The sequence below is a fragment of the Schistocerca cancellata genome, chromosome 3, assembly GCF_023864275.1.
Source record: "Schistocerca cancellata isolate TAMUIC-IGC-003103 chromosome 3, iqSchCanc2.1, whole genome shotgun sequence".
NCBI lineage: Eukaryota > Metazoa > Arthropoda > Insecta > Orthoptera > Acrididae > Schistocerca > Schistocerca cancellata.
In genome coordinates, this window is record NC_064628.1 from 319,644,232 (window position 1) to 319,665,331 (window position 21,100).

A 21,100-nucleotide genomic window follows, 5' to 3' on the forward strand; every position below is an offset into this window, starting at 1 on the left:
GATTTGTTAGTATAGGTATCATGCATCATTACCGTGACAAGCGATGGCAATGTGTCCCAGTTGCTGCAGCTGCTACATTCCTGGAACAATCAAGATCGTTATACAGTAGTGGGAGATCGACCATAGATCATCTCACTGTGTGGAGGATGTGTGGAGCTTGTTTGCATGCAGTGTACGGTACGATTTCCCTGTGTGGTGCCAGTTATTCGGCAGTGTATTTCAGCTGGATATCCAGTAATGACGTCTGATTAACAGGGGCTCGCCTGTGCCGCTATGTTTGCGTATGCTTGGTCATAGATGTTATGTCCTTGCAATTATGTCTTTTGGTCTTTTATGTTTCCATCTATGGTTGTGGTCGTAGTTCCCCAGATTCAGAATAAACGGGTTCTGTTAATGTCTGGAGTTTCTGTATAGTCTTGTGGTGAGTTTGTGGATTACCTCCGTGAGAGTCTCAAGTCGGTATTCCCGGTGAAGGTCCGCGATGCGTGTGTATCGTGGAGCATTGCTTATGATTTTGAGTACTTTGTTTTGTATGAGCTGCAGACGGCGCAGGCGTGTAGGCGCAGCGTATCCCCAGACAGGAGCTGCGTACGTCTTCATGGGTCGGATAAGTGTCATGTACATGGACCTCGACACCCTTCTGTTCAGTGTGCTACGCCTGTTGAGCATAGGATAGAGCTGTTTGAGCCTCGCGCTAGTTCGGTTGGTCATGTGTTGTATGTGGTCCCCCCAGAGTAATTTCCGGTCCAGCCAGACACCGAGGTATTTAACTTTCTCGCGGAAACGTATTGGACGTGCATGTAGAGTTATTGGTCTGCAGTAGCGGTGTTTGCGCAGTTGCTTCGGTCTTCTAGTGAACAGAACGGCTTCGCACTTGTCGACGTTTACTCTAACACGCCATTTCTCCAACCAAGGCTCAGCCACTCTGAGTGCAGTCTGTAGGCGTGACGTAATGTCTGATGGTTTCCAATCTTGCGCAAGGATGGCTGTGCCATCCGCGTAGATTGCCATCGTTGTGTTGTGTGTGGTTGGGAGATCGTTTATGTAGAGGTTAAACAGTAGGGGCCCTAGGATGCTTCCCTGGGGTACTCCCGCGTGTATACCGTGTCGTGTTGATTGTTTTCCCTGCACGTCAGTGTTGAAACTCCGTTTGTGAGGTATGAGTGTATTAGAAGCAGCAGCCCGTCGGGGAATCCCGCGTCGCTGAGTTTGCGGATGAGGCCGTTGTGCCATAGACGGTCGAAAGCCTTTTCGATGTCCAGGAGCACCGCCCCTGTAGCTTTGTTTATGTTGAAGCCATATGTTATATGTTCAACAACCCGTAGGAGTTGTTGTGTTGTGGAGTGGTGATTCCTGAAGCCGAATTGCTCCGGTCTCAGGATGTCATTTGTTATGCAGTGCCTAGTGATGCGTTTGAGAATCACTTTCTCAAAAATCTTACTGAGCGAGCTCAGAAGGCTGATGGGTCGGTAATTTTGTGGGAGGCTGTGGTCTTTCCCCGGCTTCCTGAACATCAGGACCTTGGCCGCCTTCCAAAAGGCGGGGAAGTGTTGGTGTTTTAGTATGGCATTCGTTATGTGTATTAGGTACTCAGTTGCTTTATCCGTGAACTCCTGGAGGACACGGTTTTGAATGCCATCATGACCAGGGGCTTTCCTAGCAGCGGAATGCATTATAGCCCAGGAGACTTCGGCTGTGCTAGCGTGTCGAATGTCGTCGCGCGATGGTTGGGCTAGAATGCGTGTAACCTCTTGGTCAGTAGCAAGTGTGAACACTGGATCTGATGGTACCAGGTTCGGTGTGAATGACGCTGCGAGTGTTCGGGCCATTAGCTCTGCTTTCTCTTCCGCTGAGTATGCAGGTCCGTCAGGCCCTTGAAGCGTGGGGGTGTATATTTTCTCCATGGTGAAGTGTCGGGCTAGTTGCCACACGCCAGGTTGGGCGGTGTCCAGCCCTTCGAGTCTTTGGTTCCACTGTTGTGTTCTATGTGTTTGTATTTTATCGTGTATGATGCCCTGTAGCCTGTTAATGTGCCGTTTGAAGTACGGACGCCTGGTGCGCTGCCATTGTCTCCTGAGTATAGTTGTTGAACTCCTGTAATGGCTGGAAGGATGTGCCCATAATATTCCAAACGTTCTCAATCTGAGAGAGATCCGGCGACAGCGCTGGCTCAGGTAGAGTTTGGCAAGCACGCAGGAGTAGAAACTTTATCTTGCTGAAATGTAAGCCCAGGATGGCTTGCCGTAAAGGACAATAAAATGGGGTGTAGATATCGTCGATGTACCGATGTGCTGTAAGGAGGCCACGGATGACAGCCACAGTGGTCCTGCTATGAAAAGAAATGGCACCCCAGTCATCACTCCTGGTTGTCAGACCGTATGGCGAGGGATAGTCAGGTTGGTATCCCATCGTTCTCCGGGGCATCTCTAGACACGCCTTTGCTGGTCGTCGGGGCTCAGTTCAAAGCGAGACTCATCACTGAAGACAGTTCTACCTCAGTCAGTGAGATTCCAGGCCGAAATCACCTTTACAGCACAGTGCTACGTCGACGATACTCTACGCCCCATTTTTTTGTCCAGTTTGGCAAGCCATTCTGGGATTAAATTTTAGCAAGATAATGCCCGCCCTCACACGGCGATAGTTTCTGCTGCTTTTCTTCGTGCTTGCCCAATCCTACCTTGCCCAGCAAGGTCATCGGATCTCTTCCCTATTGAGAATATTTGGAGCATTTTGGGCACAGTCCTCCAACGAATTTGGGGTTTTACGATCTAACGCTCCTGCTGAACGAAATTTGGCACGATGACTCACACAAGGACATCCAACGAGGCTTTCAATCAATTACGAGCCGAATAACTGCTTGCGTCAGAGTCAGAGGTGGACCAACGCGTTATTGACTTGCTCCATTTGTGAAGCTCTTTCTCTTGAATAAATCATCCAATTTTTCTGAAATTGTAATCATTTCTTTCTCTGTACAAGTACATCTCATCTATCGATTTCCGTCCCATTTGGACAATCCCTTCATGGTGTATTTTTCTCCTTTTTTCTTAGACTGTATTATTTTTGAACTAAATGAATTTGCACGTGGGCAAATTGTTTGTGCAAATGCCCGTAACAGGAAAACATGATACCAAAACCATAAAACCTGGACTATGGAGAAATTGGCGAATGTCATTTGGGTGTTTCATACAGTTTCCAATTTCTGGCTAAATTTACGTCCAGTTGTGAAACATGGTTCAGTGATGATTTGGGCAGCCATATTGTGGTTTTCGATGGGCGTCATGTTTGCTCTGCAAGGACATATTACTGCCAAGGATTATGTGACCATTTTGGCTGATCAGGTCAGTTCCATGGTACAATGCATGTTCCGCAGTGGTGATGCTGTTTTCCAAGACGGCAGAGCCCCTGTTCATACAGTTCGCATCATCCAGATCTGGTTTTGTGAGCTCGAGGGTGTATTTTCGCATATTTCCTGACCATCACAGCCCCGTATCTCAGTATTAATGAGCATTTGTTGTACACTTTGGAGAGAAGGCTGCGTGATCACTTTCGTCATCATTACCTGCACTTGCCGCAACTTTGCGGGAAGAGTGGTACAAGATTACCTCTAAAACCATAAAGGACCATTATTTAACCATTCCGAGACGACAGGAAGCTGTTTTGAATGCTAACGGGTTTCCTACTCTCTATTAGGCACTGTAATGTGTTGTGTTTAGGAGTTTCCACATTTCCATCCAACCTCTGTACCATACCTAGTTAATAAATGTACTCTTCCATGTACACTCTGCATGATGTGGTAGAGAGTACTTCCGCTATCATTATCAATTCCCCGATTTCCCTTCTCGTTTCCGAATAGACGTGGGAAGAGCTATTGTTTATAAACCTCTGCAAAATCTCTAATTTCTTTTATCTTCATGTCGTGGCGTATTGCGAGACATGTGTGGGAGGAATTATATGTTGTCCAGTTCTTCCTGCAACGAAAGCTCTCGGAATTTCACTAACAATCATCTCCCTGATACGCAAAGCCTTTCCTGTAGCGTCTGAAACTGGAGTTTGTTAAGCATCTCCTTTCCTGGATGACAAACACTGTTTCGTCAGTGAGGTCGTCCGTGATTTCTCTGAAACCTTGCTGCAATACGAGGATAGTGCTTGATGATAGTTGCGACCTGTTTTGTGGATACGCATATTTTGAAAATTGCAAATAAGGATAAGAGATCTCCATAGGCATTTAATTGTTTACACCGCATATCCAGTACATAATGATGAGGCTATCAGCAACACAAAGTTGATTTGAACATCACAATGCTACTGGAACTGAAATCTTCTTCCTGTTATCCATTACATGGACTGATACCCATATAATTACTACGAAAGAGTCCGAACCATGACGAAAATTGGTAATTTTCACAGCTGTAGAGCACTGCAGTGTCACATGCCAAAAGCCAACCAAACGCGAGGCGAACCCAGTGCTTTCGTAGTAGCACCCTCAAACTTATATGTACAGACACTCTTAAAAGATTATATTAAACAATCTGTGTCGATATGTCTGATCCCATTAACATTTCGTATATTTCACCCAAGACAGATGAATATACTACTTGTTAACAAAAATGCGGCAACGTGTTGGAATCATCAGCTATGGCGACGGCAAACACAACCATCACACAAATAACGATATAAACTGAAGACTGATATGCTCATGACATTGAGAAAGAAGGGAAAGAGAAAGTTAATTTTAAATGCCACTTGTAATAGTAGTCAGTCCTTCTTAATGTCCAGGCAGGGAAACAGAAACATATTTGTCACAATGTTGCGATGGTATTTCAATCAGAGCTATAATTAATAGTTACTCTTCCCAGAAGAGTCACTAATGCCGCGTTGACCATTGACATTACTCTGTAAGAGTATAAGTGTCAATGAGGCTCTGAGCGTTGAATGGCTTTAAAATCACCACACAATCGCAGACTCCCATTTGGTTTCCGGCGGGGTCAGGGATTTTCTCTGCCTCGTGATGACTGGGTGTTGTGTGATGTCCTTAGGTTAGGTAGGTTTAAGTAGTTCTAAGTTCTAGGGGACTGATGACCATAGATGTTAAGTCCCATAGTGCTCAGAGCCATTTGAACCATTTGAACCCGTTTGGCTTAGAAACCACCACGATTGGCGATGCCCATTCGCTGGAGGTAACAGGAAGGAGAATCCCTGAAGCTGTTAACCTGTCTATCTCAGCCTTGACAGGTGCACGCAATGCTACCGGAATAGGGCGTGCCCAGAAAAACTTAGGGCGAGCTGTAGGTTTAAGAGTAATGTGGGCTTCAAAATCCTTGGCACGACCCAGACCAGCAGAGAACACGGACGAAAATTCAGAACACAATCCATCCACCTGTTGATACGGAATATCCTCATATGAGGTGCACATCATCATCAACGGAGAACCCGAACAACTGGAAAGCATCATAACCGAACAGGTTTTCAGTGCCCGCATGATCCACCACATAAAACATGAGGGGCCTAATAACAGACTTGTAGGCAGTGGAAGCATCAAACTGGCCAATGATAGGAATTTTCTGTTTATTATAAGTTCTCAGATTTCGCGTAACTGGAGACAAGGGAGGGGAGCCCAACTCCAAATACGTGCGAGAATTAATGAGAATTACTGCAGAGCCAGTGTCCACTTGCATGCGAATGTCTTTATCCAGAACACGAACAGTAACAAACAACTTATTTGTTTGAGAAAGCACACAGTTAACATCCGTGTCCGATGCCTCGTCCTCGTCGACAGGAACTTTAGGTGACTGACACACAGAAGCAATGTGGCCTTTTTTCCTACATGAATTACACGTGGCCCAACGTTTTGGACACGCGGCCCTGTCGTGCTGTACGAAACAACGTGGACAAGAAGGAAGTGCGGAACGAACCTGCTTCTGTGGTTGCTGTTGCTGCGAGCGTTGCGGCCCAACGCGACGTTGTTTACGCGAGTGAACCGCCGCCACATCTTCGTTCTCTTGTGAAACAGGCAAATTGTCCGTGTCGAAAGTTGACTGTACCGCGCCTACATCACACCACGCGTCTATTTGCGCGCCAGCAGCGTGAGACACTTCAAAGGATTGAGCGATGCTTAGAACTTCCGACAACGACGGGTTTGGCAGTTGTAGGGCACGTTGCCGAACTTCTTTATCAGGGGCAAGCCGTAGAATAGCATCCCTAACCAATGAATCAGCATAAGACTCATGATGAGTGTCCGTGACAAACTGACATTTCCTACTCAGACCGCGTAGTTCCGCCGCCCAAGCCCGGTAAGATTGATGGGGCTGTTTACGACACCGGTAGAACGCCACGCGGGCGGCAACGACGTGGGTGTTTTTTCGGTAATAGTTAGACAATAAGTCACACATTTCTTGGAAGGACAGAGAGGCAGGTTCCCGCAGAGGGGCTAACTGAGATAGCAGCTGATAGATTCGTGGGGAAATCCAACATAGAAATAATGACTTAAGGCCTGGCCATACAGAATCCGGCCTGCCGCTGCGACGGACGGCGCAGCGGTGGGCCGGGCCCGTCAGCGGCCAGGGACGTCACACAGGCAACGGCCAGCCGCAGCGACTCTTGATGCGTCTGCTGTGTTACACTGTGGAAGGGGCCGAACCCCATTATTAAGCTTGCATGCGTAGCGCGATTGTCTTGGCGTTAGACGATTTGGAATCCTCACACGGGACGCGTTATCTTTTTTTAGTTGCAGAAATGAGTAGCTCGCACTAGCGATACGAAATGGCACTAAGAAGAGGAGATGTTGGGTGCACGACATTAATAGCAAGAGAGAAAGCTTAGGAGAATACCATCGTCTGTGTATTGATATAAGAGTCTGACGAAGATAGGTTCTTCAAATATTTTCGTATGTCGCGAGTATGTTTCGAGGAAATGCATCGCCTGATAAAAAGGTAGCACCGAGAAGTGCACAGCGAACTGGAGAAAGCCAATTGATACAAGGCACCGGCTAACCATTTGTTTGAGGTAAGTTTTACCGTTTGTGGCCTCTTTGTGCTTCAAACAGAAGTCACATAAATTATTCCATTTCAGTTTTGCGGTATCATATGAAAGGTTCGGCGGAAGAAAGTGCTATCCCACAACGTAGTTACGAGTGGAGTGATAAATTTATTTGCAGTGTTTACGAATACAGCAAACGATAGTAACACCTAGTTCCGTATGTCCCGCTAGAGAGAACTTTCTACTTAATAGATCGTTTTGTTTCATTATATTCATACGATTGTCATTGAATTTAAACAAACATATCTTTGGTCGTTAACTTATCCATTCGTTCTATCGGCATGACAGATTTTAATCTTTTCCAGATACTTGACTACAGGCGACAGTCACCAGACCATAGCTTTCTCTTTTCGGTTAGGACGTTCAACAGTCTCAGATATTGTGAAATAAGTGTGCCAGGCAATATGGACTGTTCTACAGCCCAAGTATTTACATACTCCTACAACAGAGATGTGGAAGAAATCTGAAGGAGGATTTCTAGAACTTTGGGGGTCTCCGGACTGCCTTGGAAGCATAGACGGAAAGCCTATCTGGTTAAAATGCCCGAAGGATAGTGGATCCCAGTTCTTCTGTTACAAACAGTTCTTTTAGCTAGTTCTCCTGGCGATCGTTGATCCATACTACGGTGTTTACAGTAGTTGATATTGGAAGTTATGGACGTCACAGTGACAACACTATTTCTGAGAATTCAGCTTTCTATCAAGAGTATATCGAGGGCAAAAGTATTCTACCTCCAAATCAGGATCGCGTGTATCAGACAAAAAGTTGTATTCTCTCACCTCCTCTGTAAGTCTTTCTGTGTCCATGAGCGGCAAGACAAAAACCGCCTCAAGCCGCTGCTTCCAGTGTGACAGCAGAGCGGCTGAGTGCGCCAACAGAGGCAAGCAGCCGCTCCGGCTTGCGGCGAATCTGTAATCCGTGACAACCCGGCGGCGGCAGGTGCGGCAGGCCGTATGCCTGTGCGTCAAAGCCGCACTCTGTGTGACCGCCGCCATACAATAACGAGCGATTCAACAGTGCGGCCTGCCGGCTGCGGCTCAAGGCCACAGGCCGGACGGCCAGGTCGCATTCTGTCTGGCCAGGCCTTTACACATAGGAGCGTCGACAACGCCGAAAGCCAAGAAGTGTTGCCGCAAACGCTTCTCATAATCCTCCCAGTCTTCAGCGACCTCGTCGTAAGGAGGGAATGGAGGCGGAGAAGAGGAAGACAGACGATGAGTAAGCGACGTCGTCAACGCCTGAATAGCAGCCGTCAACTGTGTTTGTTGTTCAATGAGCGCTTGCATAAGCTGTTCCATGTCTGCCCCGTCACGAACAAACAAATCCACAACGCAGTGAAAATATCCGACCTCGTCGCCAAAAAGTGTTGTAACCTTTAATCACCAATAATTGCGTGGATATTCAAACACACTCACTTAGAGACAATAGCTGGTTACATGATAACAACTCAGTATCTCATATTCGACTGCCGTGCCGGCGCCGTTCGTAGCTAGGTGGCGCTCCCGCGCTCAGCCGAGTTGCGGAGCGCCTCTATCGCCGTTTGCGCGTACTGCCGTGGCGGCACTGTTAAATGTCGTGGCACTGTCACAACAATAGAGACCTAGAAGATTCATTTACAATTGATAAAAAAATACATGCTGATTTAAAGTTACATAATGAATTGGGAAGTTAATCCCCCACTTGAAAAAACATACTTTTTGTGTGGAATAACACTATCCATGCCTGTAGTGATTTTTCTAAACAAATAGTTCCATGAATTCTTCACAGTAGTTGACAGATGTTTAAGTACATTACCCAGCACCTATGATCTGTTGTAAGTCGACTGGACCAGCAAGGATACAGCCATACAGCAGTGTGGGAGCGGATCCACCCTCATCTTTCAGTTTCCTCCCTAGAATTTTCATCACACACTTCAACAAATAGCTTACTTCCTATGAATTTGCAAACATAGTGTATATTTTCTTCCATACTAGGGATCATTATGCATTCATGTTCAAAGGACTTGTCTTCTATACTAAAAGTTAACAGTACTTGAGATTTTAGCAATCTGCTTTGCTTACCTGTAGCTCCTCTTATCTCTATGCCTACAATGGGCATTTCACAAAATTCTTTCTATACTTGATCTTGTCTCTTAACTGTTCAGATATACCACAAATTTGGCTACCGGTGCCAATCAAACAATTACCTTCCCACTAATCACTAATGTAAGGACAACCAGAATCTGCATCATCTTCTCTGTTTTGAGCAATTTAATTCAAAACATCACTTTCAATTTCATCAAATACTAAATCCATACTGTCTTCACTAGGTTTTATCAACTTTACTGATATCTTAACATTACTTTGGTTACTCATCTTTCAGGTAAAGATTGGACACAATGAATGGGTTCTATGGCACAACTGACATCACTTGCTACAGAAGGAACACAAAACACGTTACTGTCAAAATTACACTAACTGCTTAGATCTTCTTTTACTCCATTCCATCAATTTGGATACAAATTCTGGCAAATCGTAGTGAACTTATTCCAAAATGCACATTTATCTATGGTATCATCAACCTGTTCCCAAACAAACTTCAGTAAGTTTTCACCTTTATTCTCTAGGCTCACAGATAACTCACCTTTACTTTTTTGATCATTACTCTGCATGACATTAATGAAAAACTGTTTTAAATGATCTGGTATTCCATGACTCTCACTTACAATATCACATACATCACTTGCCTGCATCATTCACAAATAACTCTGAGACTTCATTGTTCTTAAATTCCACAAATACCTGATACTCATCATCATATTCCTCCAAAATTACCTCATCAACAACATCACTAACAATACAAGTTTCATCTCCATCAAAGTCACTTACCTCACCTACATTCATTTACAATAAGCCACCAGTCTCAGACTTACCAACCTTAGTTATTTCACAGCTCTCATTCATATCTACATCAAAAATATCACCCGGTTCAGATCCAATACAGTCATCACCTGATTTACATACACCAATAACACTATTTTCTAAGAAATCATTAGTACATACCACATCAAAATTCTCACTACTCTCACATCCTGGTTTGTGATTAGCATCTGTATCACCATAATTAACTATGGTATCCCAAAACTTTTGATCAAAACAGAAATGAGAAATCTGATAGTCCTTCTGATCAATTTCAGATACATATGCCATATCATGAACATTGTTATTATTGTCTAATTGCAAGTGTAACTTTGGGGTCCTGTGCTTCTTGTATTTCCTCGACCCAAAATTTTGGGTCTTCACTGAGGCAAACTGCCATTTCCTGGGTAGCTACTTCCATGATTGTTTCTTCTATTACAATTTCCATGGTTATCCCTATTATTCATATCTTGCTGATGTTCAAAATTTCTCTCTCTGTTGACACTTTGATCCTGATAGAAGTTACCATTATCTCTGTTTCTGTGATTACTCCTGTTGTGATTTCTATCATTCCAATTATTATGGTACCGTAAACACTTCTTTCTGTTGCGCTATCCGGCCTGCCAATATATCATAAAAATTCTTCAAGACAGTTGTTAGATCTGTGTATTAAATCCCACTACAACCTTTCTGGTGATCTCCTTATAAGTGCATCAATCAAGGTCTTCATCTACACGATTACTCTGCTATTTGCAATAAAGTGCCTGGCAGAGGGTTCAATGAACCACCTTGAAGGTGTCTCTCTACTGTTCCGCTCTCGAACAGCATGCAGGAAAAATGAGCACTTAAATTATTCTCTGTGAGCCCTGATTTCTCTTATTTTATTGTGATGATTCTACGTAGGTGGGTGCCAACAGAATGTTCTGCAATCAGAGGAGAAAACTGGAGATTGAAATTTCTTGGGAAGATCCCTTTGCAACAAAAAAAGCCTTTGTTTTAATGACTGCCACTCCAATTCAAATATCATGTCTGTGGCACTATCTCCTCTATTTTACAATAGTACAAAACGAGCCACCCTTGTTTGACCTTTTTTGATGTCATCCATCAGTCCCACCTGATGCAGATCCCACACTGCACAGCAATACCCCAGAAAATGGGGGACAAGCTTGGCATAAGCAGTCTCTTTAGTAGACCTGTTGCACCTTCTAAGTGCTCTGCCAATGAATCACTGTCTTTCGTTTGCTCTACCCACAATATTATGAATGTGATCATTCCAATTTAGGTTATTTGTAATTGTAACCCCTAAGTATTTAGTTGAATTTACGGCCTTAAAATCTGTGTGACTTATCGTGCAATTGAAATTTCGTCAAATGGTTTGTGAAGGCGTGTTAAATTTTTAAGGTGGTTCTTACAAAACTCTTTCAAAGTACCATCTCTACTCCTATAATTAGGACCATTGAAAAATTCACTTTTGATTCTCTCATGTTCAGCTTCAAACCAAAATTCATTTAAAAATTTTTCTCAAAACTTTGATATTTTTCCCACTGACTTAAATTACCCATGGAAGAGCTTTGGCTTCAAGAAATCTTTTAAGAAATTTAGTTTTTTGGTTGTCATTCGTGCCTGACACAAAACTATGTCTACAGTGGTGCAGAAAATCCACTGGACATAAATTGTCTGATGGAGAATTTTTGATAGGAGTGTTTGACCATGGAATACCATTGTTTGCACACAGACTTTTGAGGATGCAATTTTCCTAAACTACTGAATTTTTTTATCTAAAACAATTACATTATTTTGCATACTGTTTTCAATATTTAAAAGTTGTTGGTTTAAACTGGTGATGTTTAGTTCCATTTTTCTGCTATGGCCTTCTGCTCAACTCTGACATCATCAACATTTTTTGATTGTCTCACTGACTCAGCTATCAACTCATTTTCCAAAACAATAAATCTATTTTCTAAAACTTTTTCATTCACACTTTTTAACCCCTCTGGCAAACCATTTTTTACCTCTGAAACTTGACTACTAAGTTGGTCTACTTGATCTTACACTTTGTCTTATTTACTATTGTTATCTGTCTTTGTTTCCACTATTTTTGCAAAAATTAACTGCAAAATATCAGTTCTTCCTGTTTCTCTGCTGACTACAATTTCCCTCAGCTCAGAAAAGTCCTGACTGGATCCTATGGCTTACCCTTCTGCCTCACTCCTACCCTTGTCCCTATGCATTTTGTTAACAAGCACACGAGTCCACAAACAAATTAACTTCACAAATAGTTTGTACTTATCTTTCCTTTCTTATGTCCCTGCTTGTAGTTGCAAAGTTGTCTTTCATTCTATCCTGTTGGTCATTGTTGGTAGTTCATCATTACTATTGATATGATTTGCTTGTTGGGCAGCCCTCAGTTTTCTGTCCTTACGTCATTGGAAATTCATTCATACATAAATGGTAAATGCAATAAAGTACTTTCTTCCTGCAACAGACAACTGATCCTGGACAATGCCACTACTTGTAATCTACCTCTCCCTCTTTTGTTGTCGTCTCCACTATTTTTGATGGTAAAGTCTTTTTAAAAAATATGAGAGGAGGAAGATTTACAATATTTTTTTTTACTTATCTTCTTTTCTCATAGTTGTCTCCAGTTCTTCATGGCTAGGGGTCTGATTCTTGAAGCTGAAATTTTCACATTTTAGATTCTCATGTCCCAACTGACATAAATAAATTTGATGAATGCCTGTGCAGATTTTTTTTATGTTTATTTGCTTCACTATTTACTATATCACATTGTGTTTTGAATTTTCACTTTAACAAAGCCAAAAGTATGTTGTTCTTCCAGAATACAAAAACACATCTGATCACATCAGAGGCATGCCCACTACTACTTCCTCACTCTGCAGTAATAAGAAAATTTTCTAGACAAATTAATTTCTATTAATTTAGAAATGAATCCAGAAATAAACATTACAAACGGTATCAGATTGTTAATTAACAATAGAAATTTTGAGTGTGCCAAATGATTTGCAATTTGAAATGTTTCTAAAAAAAATAATTTTAACTGTACGTACAGAGCTAGTACATGTTGACTGTAACAATGAAAGTAAATTAATTCAATTTCATAGTTTTTAATGTGAAAAATAATATATTGTGTGTACAATTACACAAAATTTTTCAGATAAACAGTTGATATAATACTGATCTGTCCAAAATTCGAAAATTAGTTCTGGTTTTGACTACTTCTGTTAACGAAAAGTAAAAACGGTGTCCCTTTACAGAGGTCACTGGATCTCTCTCCAACTGATAATGTTTGGAGCATCATGGCAAGCTGATGGCAATTACTTGTGATTTTCCAGGCCCAATCCACACCACAGATACAGAAATCTCAGTTCCAGCAGCCCAGTGGCCCTAAAAGCCAGAGCAGCTGTGCCAAGCAAGATAGACATCATAAATTCCTACAAGTTCTTCATGTTTCCCAGCATAGTAAATGCCTCCTTCACTTCATCACAGACTATGTTGAGGTAGTTAAGTTGTGATGTGTCAATGTTAGCACAGACTGTCAGCAATGGAAGGACACACTTTTTTCCAGCCATTGCCTTTCATGTGGATGGGCTTAGGGTGTTCCTCTTGGCATTCAGAAAGTACCTTAGATCCTCCATATTGACATACATACACCCAAATTCAGTCTTGGCTTGTTGTGAGCATCTATCACTCAAAGGTCACAGCACAGGAGGTCACCACATATGATGCTTTACATCAGGATATGCTACCAGCTACAGCACACAGAGGTGTTCTAGATGTGACAATGCCTCTGAAAATTTATCATAATTCAAGAGTTCATTTGATATATTCAACATCTGTATTGTGGAGCATTTCTTAACCAAGTTATTTAGCAACTCATATTTGAGTTTCTGGATGGCATGCAGGTGCAGCTCTAAGGTTCTCTGGGATTTGTTGTAGAGCATATGGAAGATCCAGGGTCTGGCATTGTGCCACATGCATACTTTATGCTATTTTGGGGCTTCACAGAAGGTCTGTATTGCTTCCTGGTCAGCTGTGCAAGAACTGATAAGGTATTCCTTGTCACCACATAACTCCTAATCTTGGACAGTCTTCTTCAAAGATAAAATACTTTGTGTAACCAATCTGCTAGCTGTCTGAAACACTTGTGAGAGAAGATCTTTATCAATGTCTCATCACGTAAATCATCAATGCTCACACACCAGGGGTCTGTGTCATGTGCTGTGCCACCAACCACATCAGAAACTTCACTTTATGGTTGCTGGGTGTTCTAGTTAATTGCAGCCACATCTGACTGGGAATGTGTGTTGTTATCATTTTCTGGAGATGAAGTGGCAGTGAATGGAGAAGCTTCAGAGAATGCACTGCTCCAACACACTGTGATGTCTTTGCCTGCCATGTGGCATCTGCCACTGTGCACAGATTCTGACATCATTTTGGTGTAAAGTCTGCTCTCTGACTGTTGTGGGTTGGAAGGTACTGCAGAAAGGGTTGTCAGGTGGATGTCTGTCAGAAATACTTGCAGCCACACACACAGCATAACAGTTCTGCTTGATCCTCACTCCCCCAAAGATTTTTTGAATAACAAGCTTATGATGTCCTGCCAGGCACTGTACAGTATGCCACACTGCTGCTTCCTCCAATGAAAGAAACCCCAAGTTAGTGATACTTGTAGTAGACAAATTCTTTGTGACTGTTTTTAAGTTGTTTTGGTTTATTGTAATATAATGAAATTAGGTCAGCCATTGGCCTACATAAAAACTTGACCTCTGTTTCAAGCAATGGAGAGAAAAGTGTGGGAAACATTTTAAAGATTTATGGGCTATTATTGATCATTTGCCTTGTCTGCCTTCAGTATTCACCTTCCATTAAAATTTATTGAATTCCACACCAAAATTTATTTTGTTTTAAAGGCCTTCGTGTTAGGAAGAGAGATTATTTTCTAATCTCTTCCCATCACTCCTCCAGTCTCAATTTCAATGGTCATCTGTCTTCAGGTCTATCCACTAAGTGAGGTGACACTTTTGTTCAGGCATTATTTTATTCATGTTGCAGAGAACCTTGATAAAAATTCATTTGGTAATTCAATTAAAAAACCTTGTGAAATCTGTAAATTACATAACTGAATATTCCATCAGCACTTGATAGAATACGTTAATATTCAGTAGGAAACAATTCCAGCACTCTGCAAAATTGTATTTGTTTGGTCATGTTCCAGCTTGCTGGTGGTGTGAAAAATTATGAATTGTGTGTAAAATGTTGCAGAACAGGAGGACGTATTTCCCAGTTAATATTATTTATCTTTAAATTATCTAACCTAAATGCTAGAATGCTTTCTTAGCTAGGGAAGACATCTGATCTCTTTCCCCAGTCCTCCTTCAGCTAAGCCAATGCTTTGTTGTCATTGATGTGTTAAATTGTGACCTTCACTCTGCTTCAGTCCCATCTTATTATGAAATGAGTCCAGTGCAGAGTGTGTCCACAAGTTATTTTGGAAAAGCTTCCAACATTCTGAAGAGAATTTTTTTTTTCTTTCAATTAATCATGTAGCCATATGGTAATGCAGACACTTGGTGATGAAGGCTGCAAATGTAAATATAGATGGACTTACCCATGAGGAGAGGAGTGCTGCTGTAGAACAAGTGCCACCTCCTTCTCACAGCCTGACAGGCTGCATCCTTGATTTGTGCATCTTTGAAACAGAACTGCCACACGGTGAAAGTGATCACCGATTGTTGTAGGTATTGTGAGAGTCATACTCTAATACCATGATGTACTTGGAGCAACACTGAGAAAATAAAACAAGCAACATAAAAAAGCAAATCAGTGTACACAAAACAACTGAGAATAGCTACTTCAATTTAATGTTAATAAGAAATCACCATAACTGTGTCAATACATGTTTATTATGTCACACCCAGTTTTGTTCAAAAGAGCATCATCAGCTTACCTGCAGTTTAACAAACAAACAAACAAAAATTAGGATAGAAGCTATAGTAACTTACATATATAACTGGTTTGCAACACTCACTGCCAACAGCCTTCATAACAAATCAGCACAGTGTTATGTTGGTATCATTACTTAAAAAAATCTAGTTATCTTACATAATGATGAAGATAAATTCTATAACATGACAACCATATACATACTCAGTCAATGGCACGATAGAAGCACAGTAAGTAGTGAGTGCAGCCAACTTGGCATGTTGTGTACAATAGACTGTACACATAGGGCCACTCCACAAGAGATATGCACACATAAACATACTGGTTGGCATCTGTTGAGTATGACTTATCAACTGTGGAATTCATAAACATTACAAATGAAGACAATAACCTTAATCTCAGGATTCACAATAAAGTGTAAAAGAAGCCACATAGTTATTCAAACCATTTGCAAAAATGCAATAAACAAAAGAAGAACATAACAATTATGCACAATAAGTCAGTCACTTACTGTATCATCTGTCTAATGATACAACTGTGTGTAAGAATTGACATTTGTTCCTCTTTATTGTGCAGGATTGGTTTGTCTCCTTCTGTTTCTATAAATTTTTGCAAATCATTTGAACAACTGTGAGGTACCTTTTACACTTGAATGGCATTCTTGTAATTAAGATTATCGTCTTTATTTGTAATGATTTTGATGGATTATACTTGTATGTTTATGAGTGTATTTCTCTTATGAAGTGGCCCTGTTTGGACAGTTTAATGTATAGACCGTACACTAGCCTGTAGACAGCATGCTAAGCTGGCTGCACTCACTACTCACCATGCTTCTGCCAGGACATTAATTGAGTGTTTATATAGTAGTCATGTCCACACTTTGCCTTTACCATTATATAACTACACTTCCAAGTACTGGTAATGGAATTGCAACCACACTTTAGGGATTTGTTATGAAGACTGTTGGCAGTGTGGGTTGCATGTCATCTATATGCATAAGTTAATATAGCTTTCATCCTAATTGTTGTTTTGTCCAATTGCAGACAGTCTGATGATGGATGATCTTCCAAATGAGATGGGTCATGATATAATAAATATGTATCAGTTGAGCTGTGGTGGTTTCTTATTAATATTAACAAGAGCAAGCTTTGGAGTTGAAGATTATCTAGCTACTGCAATTGCTTGGTGATATTGGAAGTGCCATAAACAACATATTAAAGGCATGACTTATACAGATATCTTAACCAACCATATTTAAAAATACACCCCTACCTATGTAAAACTGCTATGATAAAGTGTCCACACAATGTCTGTTAACAGTAGTTCAATACTGTCACCTATGTTTTGTATCTAGACTAAAAAGTATGAGTACATTTACCTCATATTGCCAACCACTTGTTTCAGGTAGCCATCACAATACAGGTATTTCACCATTTGATGTGTGCTCTCCTCCTTGGACTGGTATTCTTCAGACGGGCCAATGATGGCAGCCTTATGTTTGAGCATTTGAAATTCTGTGTAGCAGTTATTCTTTTCCACACTTATACATGGTGTATGGTGCAAGCTATAATATGTAAGTATAAACTGATATTTTAGGTTACTTCATTGTTATTATTTTTCTTGCAGATCTCATTAGTAAGTTGTTATTCAAAGTTTCACTCTACACACTTTGCAAGTATGTAATGGGAAAGCCACATTTAAATCTGTATAGAAGGACACAGTGTGTCCAGGTGATATGGCAGTTTGTGATGAAAAGCCAATAAAAAGTGAGATCTGAAAAGACAAGAAGTTTATAATGACAGAAAGAACAGTTACAGCTTAAAGGAAAAGAAAATTTGTGCAAATGAGACTAACATGACAAAAACAAAGAAATAGGTCGAAGAAAAAATGGTAAGAAATGGAGATAGAATGAAAGAGGACAAATATAAATGATAGGGAAGAACAAGAAGTATGAGTAAAATAAGTAGCTATAACAATAATCAATGTGTGTTCACATGTTGGTGGGTGGCAGAAAAAGAATATTTTTCTCTATCTGCTTTAGGTTCCATCCAGTAGGCCTATAATGTTCAGGCAGTATCCAGACGGCATGGTATTGTGTGGCACACCATGTTCTGCAGTAGGTTTCAACGATTCCCAGTAATGACTCATACAAGTGATTGGATCAATTAGGAGGTAGCGAGATGATGCATAGGTCATTTACATATGTAATTTGCAAAGCACTGTGAAATTTATAGCAGAGGATACTTACCGCTGTACCAGTAAAGAGTTTCTTCCCATTCCATTTGCATGGGGAGTGTAACGTGAATGATTGCTTAAATACCTATGTAATTAGTCTAATCTTGTCTTTAGTGTGCCTGTGTGAGTGTTAGGGGGCTGGTATATTCCTAGATTATCCAATTAATACTTTCTTGGAATTTCGTAAGCTGGCTGCCATTTATCTTCTAGCATCTACAAACTCAGGATTTTCATCATTTCCATGATGCTCTTCCACAAATCAGACAAACCATTCACACTCTCTTTTTCCATATATGCTCAGAATCCCCTTTAGTCCAGTTTATGACCACAGTATCTGGCTACTGAGGCCGGACTGTGAGCAGCAGTGCATGATGGAAGAGGGGACGGTAAAATGCTGCTTGGAAAATATAGGGATGAGGTAGTGAGAGTGTGAGGGCAGTTAGGATCAGTTGGGAGGTTAGACAGAGAGCATGGGGCTGGGGAGGAAGGGGGGACTGGTGGGGGAGGGCAGGTGGGGGAAGGGGTGGAGGGGGGCAGGGGTAGCAGAAAGAAGAGAAGGAAAAAGACTGAGGGTGTGTTGGTGGAATAGAGGGCTGTGTGTTGCTGGAAAGGGAACAGGGAAGGGGCTAGAAGGGTAAGGACAATGCCTAATGAAGGTTGAGGCCAGGAGGGTTACAGAAATGTAGGATATACTGCAGGGAGAGTTCCCACCTGTGCAGTTCAGAAAGATGGTGTTTGTGGAAAGGATCCAGATGACACAAGATAATTAGAAGTTATTGAAATGAAGAACATCATGTCAGGTGACATGCTCAGCAACAGAGTGGTCCAGCTGTTTCTTGGCCACAGATTGTCAGTGGCCATTCATGTAGCAGACAGCTTGTTGGTTGTCATTTGCACTTAGAATGCAGCACAGTGGTTGCAGCTTAGTTTGTACATCACATGACTGGTTTCACAGGTAGCCTGCCTTATATGAGACAGGTGATGCTTGTGACTGGACTGGCATAAGTGGTGGTGGGAGCACGTATGGGACAGGTCTTGTTTGCATCCAGGACTATTAGAGGAAATGTGTGATGAGGCAAGGGATTGGGAGTAGGGGTTGTGTAGGAATGGGCAAGGATATTGTGTAGTTTTGGTGGGCAGCAGAATATCAACATGGGAGGGGTGGGAAGGATAGTGGGTATGGCATTCCTCATTTCAGGACATGACAAGAGGTAGTCAAAATCTGTGATAAGTCACATGAATGTTCTGAAAGCAATATAATTTATGAACTGACCCCATTTTCCCAGCATCCTATCAATGAATCAAAATATGGCACCTGTTATATTTATCATTGGACATATGGAATCATTCCAGTTCATACACCACAAATTGTTACAAACAGGTGTTTTTATGAGTTAACTGATTCCAGCTGTGTCTCATTGTTAATGCAGTCAAAGAATATTACATTTTTACATTTTGATAAGTGCAAATATTCAAATTTCTGTGAATTTAAAAAGTTGCCAATTTTTGCACGTCACTGACTTTTTTTGGAGTCTTATAAATTTTCTCAACCTCTCCTCCCCAAATAAACCTTTTCCAGTCACTGTAGTATCTTGGAGTAACAAGATCATTGGTGCTTGTAAGCAGTTAACTTCCTTCTCCTATGATTTGCCAATGTAAAGTTGATCGTTTTCATTTTCTTATCACTAATTATATCAGCAACACCATTAACAAGACCTTCATCAAATCAAGAGTCAACTTTGTATTAATGGTAGCTAATCAGAAATTCAATAAGATTCAAATATGGATATCAATGATATATGATGGAATAGACTACATTTGGGAATGTCTGATATACAAACAGCTGAAAACATGATAACCACTGATTTCAAACCAATAAATAAGTGGAGACAGATATGAACCCAAGCAGACCAACAGGAACTTTAGACCACAATATGTGTAACTACCAAGTTGCTGGTTTGAACTATGAAATAAGATGTTGTCAACAATTAACAACATCAGGCTCAACCAAAGTACATATGATAATATGCTTCACAAATACAGTTGATTGTATTAACAACTTAGATGTCTGCCTTTGAACTGTATGGTAGTTTTGTTATTATTATTATCATCATCAATTGTTAGTTACATTATTGTTATGTTTTACATGCATTTTAATGTCCTACATCTTGTACATGTTATACTTTTAATTAATGGGACACATTTTCTTCCATGTGCCATATGATAAAGAAATGGTGTTTAAATGAGAAACTAATATAAAGCCAAAGTTGTTGTGAGCCAAAATCTGTAAAACCAATTAGCAAGTCCATGAATTTACCTGTTTAATGACGTGATTTCATTCAGCTGTCAGGTATTTGAAGAATGCGCATTTGTCATCTGCTGTATAATTTATTCTTTATTTTCTATCAGTTTCAGTTGCAGCTTATGTACAGCTTTTCTTCCTCTTGTGAAGATGTCACTACAGTTGACACCAACAGAAAATAAGGAATAAATCACACAGCTGATGCAAACATTCTATTCCCTAAACTCCAGAAATGTAAGCAGGAATAAAGCACTGGGCTATTGTATAGGTACTAGGATGTTGTGTTACTGGAGTCAGCATTCAGTACACTATAGTGAGTGTTGGTGAGATGTGGCCAAGTAGTTACCACTTATCTGTCAGAGCACATGTCCACCTGACTCACCTACCATGTCTCACACACGTATGTTGATGAAAGACTTCAACTCTGGTACCAATTATGTATCTAACTTGTCATCATAGTCATATCTGATTCATATTATTCTAACCTACAATCATGTCTACTACAATGATGCATAGTGTTTCCCATTATATATCCTTATATGCATAACTTAAAGTTGCGTGGCTACCAAGAGATCTTAAGCCACATTGTGTATTTCATTGTATATTGACATAATAGGTAATTCAGCTGACATTTTTAGTACATCTTAGTTCTTATACATGCTGTTTG

At 41.1% G+C, this 21,100-nt stretch overlaps 1 protein-coding gene across 1 annotated transcript in view; it reads left to right on the forward strand.

Moving 5' to 3' along the window:
• The window catches only part of LOC126175012 (ATP-binding cassette sub-family G member 1), a 466,189-nt gene that overhangs the window by 425,514 nt on the left and 19,575 nt on the right, over nt 1-21,100 (forward strand). Inside the window, exon 9 of the mRNA XM_049921499.1 lies at nt 17,301-17,469. Within this exon, the coding sequence (XP_049777456.1) occupies nt 17,301-17,469 (169 nt within the window). The remainder of the gene's footprint in view (nt 1-17,300; nt 17,470-21,100) is intronic.